We start from the raw sequence: 15,315 nt of genomic DNA, 5'->3' as shown, positions 1-15,315 counted from the left end.
GTGGGTGGCAGGAAAGGGGGGGGCACACACGTGAGTGAATGAGGACACAGACATGCCTGGACACGCACGGACACACTGGCTCTATCTTCTGGAATCAAAGCCAAGCAGTCTTTCTCCCCTCCCCATTCTTCCCCGAACTCTGCTCCCTGTCCCTGCGCACGCTGTCACCATCTACCCAGTTTCCCAAGCCAGGAACCTGGGCATTGTCCTCCTTGATGGCCCCCTTCACCTTCATTAGACTCTTTCAACCCATAGCCTAAATCCCCATGAAATGTGTCCACCTTTATCCTGATCCACGCCCAGTCAGCACCCAGACTCGGGCATCTCCACCTATCCCCTGGATTAGTGCCATAGCCTCCTAACTTGCCCCTGCCTCTAGTCTTGTCCCCACTCATACTGTTTCTACAGCCATAACAGTCTTCATAATTGACAAGTCTGATCATAGGGCTCTCAAAGATTCCTTCAATGGCTCCCCACTATCCTCAGGATCAAAGTCCAAACTCCCAAACTTGGCTCAAAAGGCCCTTCGTGTGGTGGCCCCTGCTCACCTTCCAGCCTCACACTCTGGTTCCAACCACACTGAGCCACCTCAGCCTCTCCACACACACCGACTCTCCTGCCACAGACTCTGAAAGGGCCGTTCCCTCTGCTTGGCCCACCCTTCCCTTCCTGCCCCCTCACCTGGCTCACTCATACTCAGCCTCAGTCTCTGCTTCAGTCATGTTCCTCAGTCTTCTCTGACCACCAAGTCTAGATGAGGCCCTCTTAAGACCTCCCCCCCCGAAACCAACCCTACTGGCAAGTCAGTGCCACTTATGTGTCTGATTCCCCAAGGAGACCATCTTATCCCCAGCTCTAACTTGGGACCCTGTCTGTCTTGTTCACCACTGTGTCCCCAGCACCCACTAGAGACCCCTGGTGCACAGCAGGCACACAGTAAATGTGATGTCTGAATGAAGAAAGCCATCCAAATAGAAGAGCAGCAGTGGGAAGGCCACAGCAACACACTGGGAAGATAACTGACAATTCAGCCAGGCTAGGTTCAGGGGGTTTTCCTGGGTAGTTTCTGACCTAACCGTCTAAACAACTGGGCTAAATTGTATTGTGAACTCAGTACTATGTAGCTAAGCCTATATACCCATTGGCACTGGCTGCTAGAAAGCTTGGAATCACATTTGTGGCCTGAACAAGACTTTGAAGGGGAATTTTGTCTAGGTTTGTCCCGATGTCCTCACTACTTATTTTTTATCTCAGAGTAAAACAGATATTTTCATAGAAGATTTCACATCATTTTGGGGGTTGAAAGAGGCAGGATATAAATGAATGTCGCCTATTAAGGAAGACAAGGAAGCCCTAGTGGTGCAGTGGTTAAGAGTTTGGCTGCTAATCAAAAGGTCAGCAGTTCAAATCCACCAGCCACTCCTTGGAAACCCTGTGGGGCAGTTCTAGTCTGTCCTATAGGTCACTTTGAGTCAGAATCGACTCAACAGCAAGGGGTAATGGGTAAGGAAGCCAAAAAGGAAACAAGAGAAAAAGGCAAGAAAAAAAGCACATCAGCAAAACCTCAGGCAGCGACTGGTGGGCCCTGACTAGAAAGGGTTTATAGGGCTCCGAGGAGCCGTGAGGAAGGTCGGTCCAGGTGTGGGGCACTCACTCACATGATGGTCTCCAGTCCTATGATTGCATAGGAGAAAAATACCGGATTGTGCTCCACATCTGATCCTCGCAGATTGAACAGCCCTAAAAAAAGAAAACCAAAGTCCCTGTCACCTCCCTGACTTGGGACTTTAAGGAGTAGTTTGTAGGAGGAGAAAAGGGTGCCAGCTGCCATCCAAGAACTCAGCAGCATCTCAGAAAGGCGGGAACCTAGCTCTGAGTTCCACCTCTGAGCTGCAGTTGCTCGTGTCTGCCACATGATGGCACCAGAGCTGTTTCTTAAGCCGCCACATGACTGTCCCGAAAAGGGAATGGAAGAGTTATTAGTTAGAAAACACCAGAAATGCCCTCCAAACAAAGAGTTGAAATGGCCCCCCTGGTGGTGGCCTGACAGGGCTGGCCCTGCAGCAGAAAAACCTCTAGGGCTCCCAAATAAAGGGAAGGCAATCATTTTCTCTCCCTTCTGAGGTAAATGGCCTAGGGTAGAAAAACTGAGACCCACCCACAGTGGAGGCCAAATGAGGCCCTCTCATTAAGGGTTCAATTAGCCCCATGGAGGTGGAGCTTCCCGTCAGAGGCAGAAAGAAAAGCAGTGAGTCAGCAGGACTGCAGTCTGGGAGTGAAACCAGAGCCGCTGGGTGGAAGACCCACCTGCAGCCAGTGTGGAGGCGGGGGCGTGTTTTGTGAGGTCACTACACATATGAAAAACTAGCGAGGGGGTACTGAAGCCCTGGTGGCACAATGGTTAAGCGTTCAGCTGCTAACCAAAAGGTCTGCAGTTTCAATCCACAACAGTCATTTCTTGGAAACCCTATGGGCAGTTCTATTCTGTCCTATAGGGTCACTATGAGTAGGGATTGACTCGATGGCTATGGGTTAGTTTTTTTTTTTAGGGGGACTGGCAGAGGGCATAACTCTGGTCCCAGGGCTTCCAGCTCCCTGATGCTTGCTCTAGTGAGCATGAGAGTGCAAAACAAGACCCTGGGGTAAAAGGTACTGTCTGTAATTAAAATAAAGCAATGAGGCAACATTTTTTGCCTATATACTAACACTTTTTAAAAAATGAAAGTACATGGGGTGGGTAAGGGTGTGACAAGATGGCCATTTTCAGACACCACTCAACCTTTCTGGCAGGTAAATGTCAAGATGGCTCAAAAGCCTTACCACACACATACCCTCTAACTCATAATGCAAAAAAAAAACACAGTTGTTGTCAAGTCCAAGAAGATGACAGAAGGTACTAGACAATTTATGAGAGCTATTTAACGTCTAAAGATTGAAAAATTGTAAAGGTGTCGAGGGGCTTGGTCAGGAACTTTCAGTTTTCCAAGGCAGAAATGCTTCCACAACATTCTCATTGTGAAGACCTTTGGAAACAACAGGAAAAGTAAAAAGAAGAAATATCTCCTATCATCCCACTTCTATACAATGAAACATTTAGGAGAAGCGCCCCTCCTCAGAGGTGCCACAGCCTTGAAGAGACAGGCTGGAGATGGACATAACCCATGTATTTAACATCACCTCCTGTAACACTGCCCCTGGGCAAGGCTACATGCCCCTCCGCTGCACCCTGTAATTCTTTCTCCTTCATAACTGGCATCTCTTGTACACATTTGATGACATAGTCTTTTGCTTATCCCCTGGCCACTCAGAATGCTGAATGGCATGAACACACAGATTCCCGGAGAGCCAAAGGAGAGATCGCGTAACAGGCCCGAGCAGTGAAACCCGAGCACTCACACGCAATCTCATCCAGTGCAGTGATCACAAACCACACGACGTTCCTCTCGGACATTTTCAACCGAAGGTCTGCAACCTTTTCCTTCCAGGAGATACCTGCAAGAAAGAAATATGCCTGAGACCCCAGCCCTGGTCCCAGGGCACTATGAGATCCAGGTGAAAGAAATCGTCCCAAACATTCTTAACCAGCACAACATCTTCTTGGGAGCCGGAGCAGGCAGGAGGCCGAGATTCAAGGCCAACACAAAAGGTGTGACTCTGTCTAAGCCATCTGACTGCGGCAAGCCCTAATTGCTCCGCCAGCAAAATTAACCCATTTGTTCAGCCAACAAGTGTCTGTTAAGCATCTAGACATAGGTATTAAGCATCTAGGCAGAGATGTCTGCCAGGCACCATGCTAGCCACTGTGGTTACAGCTTGGAGCAGGATCCAGTCCCTGCCCTTGCCCCACCTTCCCACCTCACCTAAAAAAATTCAAGCCATGCTGATGGAAAGCTGACCATGGGCCACTCACTGGACTCATCCTCCCAGTCTGTGATACCCTCCAGTGACGGTGTCCCCCAGGAAAGCGAGCCAGGGGCTGCCCCACAACCAAAGACTGTTTTGAACATCATAACGGGAATGCTGTTTAAAACTCGGCCAAGAGTCTGGGTGTAATGCTTTCTTCCCAGGACCCCTCTGGGCAGTCTGCCTACATTCCAGCCATCCCCCATCCACTTTGCCTTTTCTGATTCTATAGCAAGCCTCCCTCCCCTGCAGTCCCACCCCCTAGGCCTCTCCGTCTGCACCCTTCACTGTTTCAGAAATCCACACTGTCCTTGTCTCCACAAACAGTTCAGAGAACTTGCTTCTCACCCACCACTATCACAGTGGCCAAAGAAACCCACCTGTACCTCAAATCTCTGAAGCAGAAGGTACAAGATGGGGGCTGGATAGGAAGGTCAACCTACAAATGCTGACATAAGTAAGGGAGTAGAACATAGAAACCTCTAAGCTATTTCTAATAGCAGACTCATGAGAGTAGCAGTTAGCAACTGAGTGGGAAACAACTCAGCCATCTTAACAGCATCTAAAGAGCGATTCAAGAATAAACTAAGCCAAAGTAAGTAGCAACAGGGCAAACAAAGCTCCCGCCTTCTCAAATGCTCGCTGTGCCAGGGTGAGACAAAATCCCCCCACCAGCTCAAGCTCGGCCTGGATTCAGAGGACCAGGCAGGAGACAATGGCAGGGTCGGGGTAATGGCGGGGGCACCTTGGGCACAGCTGTGGCTCTGACCTGTGTAATCCAGGCCCAGGGTGAGGAGAGGCTTGCATGGGCGCTCAGGACGGTCTGTCCAGATTTTGTCCACGAGGTTCTCCTTGACAGGAATAAGGTGGTGGCCAGCGCCTCTTAGGACCTTGGCCATCTTCTTCCAGTAATCTGAGGAAACACATGCAGCCCAGCCATGAACTGAAAGCCTACTTCAGCTGAGACCTGGAGGGCCTGGAGCCTTCCGAAAGGAGATACTGACATGGCCCGATGCCAGGTGTGCAGGATGAGGAAATGGAGAAGGACGTCCACCCATCATGGCACTCCCCTGCCTCCTTCACACAACTCCTCTCCTCACTTTGACCTTTACTATGACATAGAGTCATGCTGAGCCATCAAATGTTCCACATCCCACAGGCAAACAAAGAAGGGGGAGAGAAGCCCAGAACCCACCTCCTTACTCCAGCTGGAAGGGACCGAGCTCCTCACCTGTAGGAATGATCAACGGGTCCACACCAACCCTGGATCCTTCAGGAAGTACACTCACCAGCCAGTCTTCCTGAGTTGGCGTGTCCTTCAGACCTATGGAGGGAAGGACGGATAAGAAACAATTCCCAGTGGACCCAAACCCATTGTCCTACCCAGAAGGATGCAGTTCACAGACATCGGCATAGCAGGGTCTTTATCTTTATCTGGATTGGCAGGACTTGGAAAATCTGAACCTCCCTTAATCCTGGAAGACTGCAGGAAGACGGGGAGGAGGCTGCAGAAAGAAGGTGGTATGTAAGGAAGGCAAAAAGGTATGGGTGAGACAGAAGCAAAAAAAAAAAAAAAGGACATCAGGAAAATACATCATCCTAGGACAACACAGATACACGGTGTCACCGCGAAGATCCTCTCACGGGCCTCAGTCACTTTACACAACTGGTCATTGATGAGAACTGGGGTGGTGATTTGGCGAAGGCTTCGAGCTGGGAGCCCCCCACCCCACACACACCAGGTAAACAGAAGAGCACACCACCAGTGCTCTCTCCTCATCAAGAAGGGGAAGAGTCTCTGAGACAAAGGCCACCTGCCCCACCACCAGGCCTCTGACTGGAGGGTTGAGTATATGTCTTGGCAGCAAAGAAAGCTTTGTAAAGATGACAAAAGGGACACACAGAAATCTGCCGTCAGAGTCTTTAACAAGGCTCCCTAAACTTCCCAACTCCAAGATCAGCCTTTCCGTTTCTAAGAAACTAGTCACAGGAAACCAAATAAGCTTCAAGAAAGGAATCAAAATTGTTTTTAAATTCCAGTTTTCCTCTATTCCAAGCTATTATCTTCTATTTTGGAAAATATACTTTTTTTAACTGGTCAGATTTTTGCTAAATAATTAGCGCCTTTGTTTATACACACACACACATTTTTATGAAACAGCACATATTCTTAACACAGTACTTATATTTTTATTTTCCCTACTGACTACTGATAACCACAGAACCACAGAAGGGAGGTTCAAAGGTTTCTAAAGAAATGAGCTCACGAATCCCAGTTATAAAAAACTTTAGAAGCCGACACTGAGTTTTTATTTTGCTATTTGATTCTTACTTTTTTTTTTTTCAAACCGCTAAACAAGCCACTTATTAATGGAATGTCTTTCCATGCCCTTAGTAGAACTTCCACAAGATGAAGTCATTTCATTTCCTAACAGACAGATCTTTGGCAACACCCTAGGGATGAACTGCTTACTGGCCAGCCAAACCCACCAGAATTCTCCTACCTAGGAGAGACACTCCAAGGAAAGGTGGGTTTTGGGAATATGTGACAAAGCAGAGAAGGGCTTGGAAGGAAGGACTCACCCTCCCCCCGAACCCCATTCCATGCCACCACACACCAGCTTCAAAGAGAGCAGGCAGTATCCACTCCTCTGACACTCTCACCCCCAAAGTGCTAACAGACTGAACAGCTTGAGTCTCTGGGTCCCAAAGAGGGGTGCCCTGGCCCCAGAGGGCATAAGATCTTCCACTGGGGTGAAAGAAGAAAGCATTTGAACTTCTGTTTGTGTTTCTTTTTTTCTAAAGTATTAATTTTTTTACTAATATTACTAATTTTTACTAATACTTGAAATACAGATGGACACTAAAAACCACCAGCCGCCCTTGAGTCAGTTTAGACTCGTGGAGACCCCACGTGGGTCAGAGTAGAACCGCACTTCATGGGCTTTTCAGTGACTGTGATCTTTTGGAAGTAGACTGCCAGGCCTTTCTTCCAAGGAGCCTCTGAGTGGGTTCTGATCGCCAACTTTATGGTTAGTAGCCAGGCACTTAACCATTTGGGCCACGCAAGGACTCCTGACAGATGGATGTGAGCACATGTATACGACGTATAAACAAAGACACATGGAAGGCCAAGGCTCCACTGACAGAGGTACACAGTGAAAAAAGTCTACAGGCCACTAGTCTGTCCCTTTACATCAGCCCCAAATGCTTGTGTCTGTGTGTGTGAGAGAGAGAGTGCAACAGAGACAAATTGGGAGAAAACAACTGTGGCAATAACCAAACTGTAGCTTTGGTGTTTTTATATTTCTAAAAATATAAGATTTTTGAGAAATAGTTTAAATCCACTGCCAGATCAAAAACGTTCATAATTTGTTCCTGAGACAAACAACACATATATATGCACGCGGACAGTGTGGCGCATAACCAGACATGAGTGCATACACACAACATACACACACCTCAGTGTGCTAGCTGCTTTTGGGCCCCAGTACCATGGTCCAGCCCTCTGTCCCCTGAATTGTAAGGCTGGTGACAGCTTGTTTTCCTCACTGCCTCCTACAACAAACAAGAAATATCAGGTATTTTACCTCATCATCTCTTTCTCACTCGGCCCTGGTCCTTTTTTTCCTGACTTATTTTCTGTTCCCCAGGTTCAAAATAGAAGGTAGGGACCTTTGCACAGTCACTACAACCATGTTTCTAAAGAATATTTTAATGACATGGAAAAATATGCATAGCCCAAAGTGAAATGAAAAGGTAGAGTACACATACACCCACACACACACACACAATCACATACTATTCCGTAGACACTGAACTATGCTCTTTCCATATTATTTCATTTATCCTCACTTTATGTGGTACTTAGTAGTATTACCGCATTTTACAGATGAGACTGAAGCACTGAAAAGTGAAGTAACTTGCCCAAGTTCAAGACCCACGCTCTCACCCCGCACACTGCTCTTTCTCCAAAGCTGAGCTGCCTGAAGCAAGTCTAGGACCCCTCAGGAGATCTTCAGGGAGAGCTTTCTAGCTTCTGTTGGCAATGGCCCCTTGCCTTTAGCTCACTTTGAATCATGAAGCACAAAGAGTAGTGGAAAGGCCCCCAGTACACGAGTCAGATGCCTGGCAAGCTCTGTGATCTGTAGCAAATCAGCTGTCTTCTCTGTTCATCAGTTTCCCCTCAGTAAAATGAGTACCCTGAACCAAAACCAAAACAAACAAACACAAAAAACAGTTGCCATCAAGTCAATTCCCACTCATAGGGACCCCATGTGCGTCAGAGTACAACTGTGCTCCGTGGGCTTTTCGATGGCTGATTTTTTGGAAGTAGATCTCCAGGCCTCTCTTCCGAGGTACCTCTGGGTGGACTCGGACCCCTAACCTTTCAATTAGCAGCCAAGCGCTTAACAGTTTATGCCACGCAGGGATTCCACCCTGAGCCAGGGCCCTCCAAAATTCAATGCACGCTGGTATGTAAGTAGAAGTAGGCCATTTTCTTGGTTTTCCTTTAGCTCTCAAAGGATCTGTAGCCCCCAAAAAGGGTTAAGATCCAGGAGCCCTAAAGAGGTCTAGGGTCCCTTCCCAGGGCTGGCCCTCAGGTTGGGCTGGTTGTGCCTCTACCCACCCATCTTCATGAGTGTCCAGTTGCTGTCCATCTGCTTGGCAGCCTGGAGAAAGTAGCGCCCATCAGTCCACATGGCTGCATGCTCTTCTGTGACAATGGCTGTGCCTGGAGCAGGGGAGCAAGGAAAAGAGAAAGGCTCTTGACAACCATCCAGAAGCTGCACAGAGTGGCAGCAGACGGGTGAGAACAGCAAGACGCACCAGCTCCTCTGTGGCCCAGCCACTCACCACCCCTCTGACTAAAGGGTAGGTCTTCAGCTCCAGGGAAACCACCAAGCATCAAGAGAAGAACCAGCTGTAGGCCACACTCTGAAGGAAACAGTCCTGGGACCCGCACTGCCTAGGCACTCGTCCCTGCACAGAAAGGACCCGGTGTCCACAGCATGTGTCAAGGCCAACAGAGCAGAGGTCTATGGAGCTACGGCCAACAGTCTCATGATCCACAGGGCTGGGCTGGAACAGTTTCTGCTCAGCGATCACAGTCACTCTGTTGCTGTTTCACCTTTCCCAGAGAGAGATCAACAGATCCTGCGAGTGTTCACAGGGACTCAGAGGTCACCAGCAGGGCATCTGTGCCTCCCACCTCTACCTGCCCTCAGTTCCCACAGGCCTGGCAGAATGTGGGGCTTTCAGCAGAGGCATTAGCCAAAACCAATCATAATATGCCAACCACCACAGGCAGTTTCACCAAAGGAAGCCGTGTGCTACCTGCCGGGGGAGAGAAGCCTTGCCAGGTCTAGTTAGTTTAAGGGATGGAAGCCTGAAAAGGGGAAATCCACCCTAAATTTAAAGGCACACAGTTTCAGAAAAGTTAGGGCAGGGCACCAATGTGGTTAAATTTTGTTATTTACGCCTCAAGTGGAAACAGAAACCAAAAGCCAAGCGCTTGGAGAATTACAAGACTGACTTTAAAGCTAAGGTAAGGGTTCTAGGGTGCTATTAATATCCCAGTTCTTACATAGGGTGCTAGTGACACAGGTGTATTCAGTAAACACAGTATAGTCAAGAAGAAGGTCAAAAAAAATTTAATAAAAATTGTTCAAAATGTAAACGCAAAGGCAGAGAGAGGAGAAAGGGTCACTGAAAGGTGACCTTTGGGAGCCAGGCATGCTGGGAACTCACACCCCTTCCACAAAGGCTCAATGGGGCATGTCTGCTTTGCATTTTCTTTTTGGTTCTGTATCACAAGCTGAAACTTGGCCCAGTTATTTTTGGGAGGAGAACAAAGATACAGCAAGAACAGAGGGAGAATTTGGCGACTCACCCGCAGAGCCATCGAATCCAGAGACGAAGGCCCTCCGGCAGTCACACGGAGCAATGTACTCACTCTGGAAAACAAAGACAACAAGGAAATGGACCTCAATCAGCTGCTTCACTGACTGTCTTCCACTTGCTCAGCCCTGTGCCAGGCCCAGCAGGGACAGCAGAGGTCGGGGAACCCCTGTCGCCTGCCCTCAAGGAGCCAACAGTCTAGCTGAATAGACAACCTGAACTTTTTTTAATTAGTGCACACTGCAGGAGACCCTAGTTAATTAAGGGCCAACAGAGCTGTTCCCTTTATTTAGCTTCTATTTCCTCATTCAGAGATCAAAGCAAGTCAACAGAAACAGGTAAAAAAAATTCTCACCTCACCGAGATCTTACTCAAAAAACAAACCAATAGCCTCCTCTCTTCCTTGCCACTGACATTTAAGCATCTGTTATTTTTCTGAAAAGTAGGGCTGAATTTCTGTTTTTAGTGCCAATAATTCTCTAACGTGAGTCTCTTTAGACATAAGCTTGTTTCTGAACTTCCTGTTTGTGTCCCCCTCCAAGGTAGCACCAACGATCTCTCCCGTGCAGACCCTGTCCTTTCCTGTTAGGGAAGGAGCGGAAACACTTCCTCCAATCCAGGAGGCTCAGTGAGATAAAACAAATGTCCAAAGTCACAACAGGTTCTTCCCTGCCGATAATCCCCCTGCCCCTGAACGGAACGTTGCAGACTGAAGAAAGAGATTCGCATTCATGGGCAAAAGATATGAGGTTGAGGTGTGCACCTTCTAGTAATAGGCAATGTGGCCCAAGGAGTTTAAGCAACTTGCTCAAAGTCACACAGCTAGTACTTAGCAGAGGCAGTATTGGAACCCGGGCAGTCAGCTCCAGAGCCTCAACTCTGAAGCCCAATGCCACGCTGCCCCCATCTGACACCTTATCTCTCATCCTTATGACGACTCTCCAGGATAGACTAACAGGAAAGAGAAAAACTAAGGTTCATAGAAAATCTTTAAGCAACTTGCCCAATGGCAGGTTAATAGCAGGGCTGAGGAGTCCCCGGGTGGCGCAAATGGTTAAGGGCTCATCTACTAGCCAAAAAGTTGGTGGATCAAACCCACCCAGAGGTGCCTGAGAAGACAGGCCTGGCAATCTGCTTCCAAAGGTTACAGCCTTGAAAATTCTACGAAGCAGTTCTATTCTGCACGCTAACAACTTGACGGCAACTAATAACAAGAACAGGTCTGTTTGAGTCTAGAGTCGCTGCTCCTTCCACTGGTGGTAGGTTTTTTCCAGGCCCCTGATAGGGTTAATCAATGCTTAAGATGGGAATGGGGCTTCTGGCCAGACCCATTTTTAGGACAGTCAACGTGATGTATGTAGCAAAACAAAAAGGTGCTGGACTGGGGTTGAGGAGCCTGGATTCTACCCCTACGTACATCTGTCTCCCTCCCATTAGTTTTGCCTGAATAAGAGACTGCCCTCTCTGCAGCCCAACTTGCTCAATGTTTCAATGAGAAATCCAGGCTGGAAGATCGGAGACCCTTCCTGCCCTCAACTTTGAGTAGACAATGCTATAGCAATTCCCTCCACACCAACAGCCCTGTGGCCACACATAAAAAAAGTAGTAAGGTTTAGAGAATCCATGGATTTAGAAGGTTAGAAGATGAAGAAGGAAGCAACACTGGTAAGAAGGACTAGCTTAAGACATTTTCACTGTCCAACTGTCCAGTGACCTCACTTATCCTCTCTCCCTTACATGGTCAGAATCTTTTCTTCTCATTCCATTTTTATCTGAAATTCACCAAATTAAGGGGGGGGGGGCGGGGGGGGAAGGAGGTCCACCTCTCCTCTGGAACTGTTGTGAGCAACAAGTGAGTTAATGTTTTAAAAACCCATCAGAAACCCAAGAGTGCCACACATATGCAATGGAAGAGATATTATTATTCCCTTCTTCCCAGACAACAAAATGGCATCTAAGGGACTAGGAAAACTAAGCTAAAAAAATACCTCTTGTGCTAAAGATCACTGGACACAATGCAGAATACACAGAGAGGATCACTCTCAACCGAAAAAGTGGCTCCACTGCCTCGGGACTCTCCTACCTGTGACTACAGAGGGAGGGAGGCGGCCGAAGAAGGCAGTGCTGGTCTTGGCCTGGCTGGACTCCCATCAGGGATGCAGCTGTCTAGGAATGTCCCATCCCTATCTGACAAGCAGGGATAGGGGACCCACAAAGATAGACCTAGAGATGCCCATCAGCAAAGGAAGGAAAAGGTTTCTCCAAAGGGATGTAGACTTAACAGAAGCTGACATGTTTGGTTTGGGACTAAGACAAGATCTGGGCAAAAGCATCCAGACATGACCTAAGTGCTCGGCACACCAGAAAGACGTCGCTGACCGAGACTGGCCGCAGCCTCACCTCCATGCCAAAAGGCTAAGCAGAGGACAGACAACCACTGGGTCCAGCCCTCCCAGTCTTTTCCTCTAGCCATGAAGCTGGTAAAGGCCAGGAACATTCTCCCCAGAGAATAGCAAAAGGCTGAAAGGAAGCCAAAGCCGTAGAAAAAAGGCAAAAAGAAATCACAGCTGTCAGCTTTTTCTCCAAAACCATTCACTTCTCTCCATCTCTAACAGGAGTACTCAATCTAAGCCTCTATCATCCCTTATCTTGACCACTGTCCCTACAAATATCTACGTATTAGATCATGTTAGCGCCCTTCTTAAAACCCTCCAACAGCTTCCCATCATATTTAGAATAAAATCCAAACCCCTAATCCAGTCCCCTGGGGCCCCACATGATCTGGTCCTGCTGTCCTCTTGGAACTGTCATCCAACTCTCCCTCCCATTCACCACGCTCCAGCCACACTGGCTCCTTTCGGCTTTTTGCAGGCCCCAAGCTCATTCCTGCTTCAGGCCTTTGCACATGCTCTAGCTTAGGCTTCGTGAGGGTTAATGTCATGTGTCGACTTGGCTAGGCTATGATTCTCAGTGGTTTGCAGACACTGGACTTTGTGACCTTCCATAATGTAATATAATGTAATCATCTTCCATGATGTGATCAGCCAATTAGCTGAAAGGGGAGTTTCTTTGGGGGTGTGGCCTGCCTCCAGAATATAAATGGATATTCTGGCGAAGTTCACTCTCCTTCAACCCTGCACACTTCTCATTGCCCTGTCCTCCAGTTCCTGGGATGGAGGCCTGCAGAAGGCTCCAGCATGCTGTTTGACCTGCAGATTTTGGATTCGCCAGACCCACAATCCCATAAGTTAACAGAGGTCTCCTACTGGCAGCCTAACCTATGGATTTGGGACTTGCCAGTCCCTACAAATGCATGAGCCATTTTTTTTTTTTTTTAAGTAAATCAGTCTCTCTCTATATATCCATACACACACACACATACCTCACTGGTTTTGTTCCTGTAGAGAAACCAGACGAAGGCAGGCTTATAAACTCACCCCCGATTGTGGCATAGCTAGCTCCTGCTCATCATTAGATTTCAGTTTGAACATCACCTCCACAGAGAGGCACGCCCTGACTACCCAGCTAACGTAGCCACCCAGCCACTCTTAACTGTCTGTATAGCACAGTTTTCCAAATGTTTCTTGTGTTAATAAATGTTTTTATACTTTTATCATATTGTCTCCCTCTTCTAGAATGTAAGTTCCAGGAGATCAGGGTGTTTGTCTATCTTGTCTGTCCCTGTACATAGCACAGGTGACACATGGTATGTCCTCAATGATATTTACTGAATAAATGAACAAACAGAAAGAGGTGAACCTTTCTCCCTTTACCCAGTTAAAATCTTCGGCATCTCTTTGAAGATGGGGGAAGGGGTCATGAGCCAAGAAATGCAGGTAGCCTCTAGAAACTGAAAAACACAAGGAATAGATTCTCTCCTGGGGCCTCCAGAAGGAAGGTAGCCCTGCTGACCTATTTTAGACTTCTGACCTCCAGAACTGCAAGATAATATATGTGTGCTGTTTGAAGCCACTAAATGTGTGGTAATTTGTTACAGCAGCACTAGGAAACTAATACCAGGAAAAAGACCAGAGGGATTACAACTGGGGTTTCCAACTCAAATACCCTCGGGTATAGGCAGGTTAACGAATGAGTCAAGCAGAACAAGGGGGTGTCTTTTCTAAAGACAGCAGCTCCTGCTCAGCTCTAATTCCTCTCCTGCTGGAATGCAGGCAACAGGGTGCCAATCTTTAATATTTCAGGAGAAGCTTAGAAATGTGTGCTTGTGAGAAATCACTTGATTTTTAAATGTTGGCATCTAATTCAAACTGTGTATGTTACACAGCCAAATAAAGCACATCTGCAAACAGGGTGTGTCTGAAATCAATCCCTTTTAAGGTATAAAGAGGTTAAACAAGCAGCGAAACAAGCAGAGACGGGGGAGGAGAGATGCCAAGCCACATGAAGATCGCCCAGGAGCAGACGCTCAAAGAGACAAGGGCCTTCCTCCACAGCCAACAGAGAGCAAAAGCCTTCCGCTAGAGCCGGCACCCTGAATTCGGACTTCCAGCTTCCTAAACCATGAGAGGGGCCCTGGGGGTGCAGTGGTTAAGTGTTCAGCTACTAACCAAAAGGTTGACAGTTCAAATCCACCAGCCGCTCCTTGGAAACCCTGTGGGGCAGTTCTGCTCCGTCCTATAGAGTCACTATGAGCCAGAACTGACTCCACGGCAGGTTCTACGTCTACTACTAAACCGCGTTGTTAAAGCCAGCCATCGTGGTATTTCTGTCACAGCAGCACTGGGTGACTAAGACACCATCCTTACAATCCAGCTCAACAACCCTCTTCCGTGAAGCTTTCTGATCCACTCCAGCTTTCAGAGGTCTCCCTTGTCTCTGAATCTTACAGGACACTGTCATTTAACCAGCAGCGCTTGGGTGGTACAAAGAGTTAAACACCTAACTACTAATCAAAAGGTTGGTCCAGAGGTACCTCAGAAGAAAGGCCCGGCAATCTGCTTCAAAAGGTCACAGTCTTGAAAACCCTACGGAACACACACTGCTACTCTGCAACATACAGGGTCACCATGAGTGAGAACTGACTGCACAGCAGGAGGTTTGGTTTGGTCATTTAGCCATAACCTTCTTTGGATAATAACAACAAAAATACTGGCTAAGATTCACTGAACACCTACCAGTTGCCAGTCACTGTATTCATTTCCTCTAATTCTAATCTTGGTAGCAGCTCTGCAGGGTTTCATCCTCCCCACTTACAGATTTAAAAAAAAATGAAACTCAGAGAAGTTACCTTCCCCAAGGCACCACTGCAGTAAGTGGCTGAGACAAGATCTGAACTCGGGTCTGAATTTAAGAAGCCCACACCCTTGCCACACTGCCAAGCATCCTCTTTTAAGTCTGCACAATTGGATTATAAACTCTTCAAGAATAAGGAATACAAGGTATACCTCAAATTTACCTGTACCTTCATCAACAACATAATAGATGTCTCCTACACCCAGGAGTCAGACCTATGTTCAAGCCTACCTCCTCTGTTTACTAGCTGTGTAACCT

At 47.7% G+C, this 15,315-nt stretch overlaps 1 protein-coding gene across 3 annotated transcripts in view; it reads right to left on the bottom strand.

Moving 5' to 3' along the window:
* The window catches only part of XPNPEP1 (X-prolyl aminopeptidase 1), a 66,368-nt gene that overhangs the window by 16,247 nt on the left and 34,806 nt on the right, over positions 1-15,315 (bottom strand). For 2 of the 3 annotated variants that reach the window (XM_023546748.2, XM_064269341.1), the window contains exons 4-9: positions 9,797-9,860; positions 8,534-8,638; positions 5,135-5,227; positions 4,673-4,816; positions 3,397-3,492; positions 1,659-1,740 (exon numbers count right to left, since the gene is read on the bottom strand). In XM_023546748.2, coding sequence (XP_023402516.2) covers positions 1,659-1,740; positions 3,397-3,492; positions 4,673-4,816; positions 5,135-5,227; positions 8,534-8,638; positions 9,797-9,860 — 584 coding nt within the window. Of the gene's footprint in view, positions 1-1,658; positions 1,741-3,396; positions 3,493-4,672; positions 4,817-5,134; positions 5,228-8,533; positions 8,639-8,733; positions 9,724-9,796; positions 9,861-15,315 lie in introns of those variants that run through there. The other variant, XM_064269342.1, reaches the window with a different exon arrangement.

The sequence above is a fragment of the Loxodonta africana genome, chromosome 16 (genome assembly GCF_030014295.1).
Source record: "Loxodonta africana isolate mLoxAfr1 chromosome 16, mLoxAfr1.hap2, whole genome shotgun sequence".
Lineage (NCBI taxonomy): Eukaryota > Metazoa > Chordata > Mammalia > Proboscidea > Elephantidae > Loxodonta > Loxodonta africana.
The sequence above is the reverse complement of the archived record's forward strand: the minus strand, read 5'-3'. Positions and strand labels throughout refer to the sequence as shown.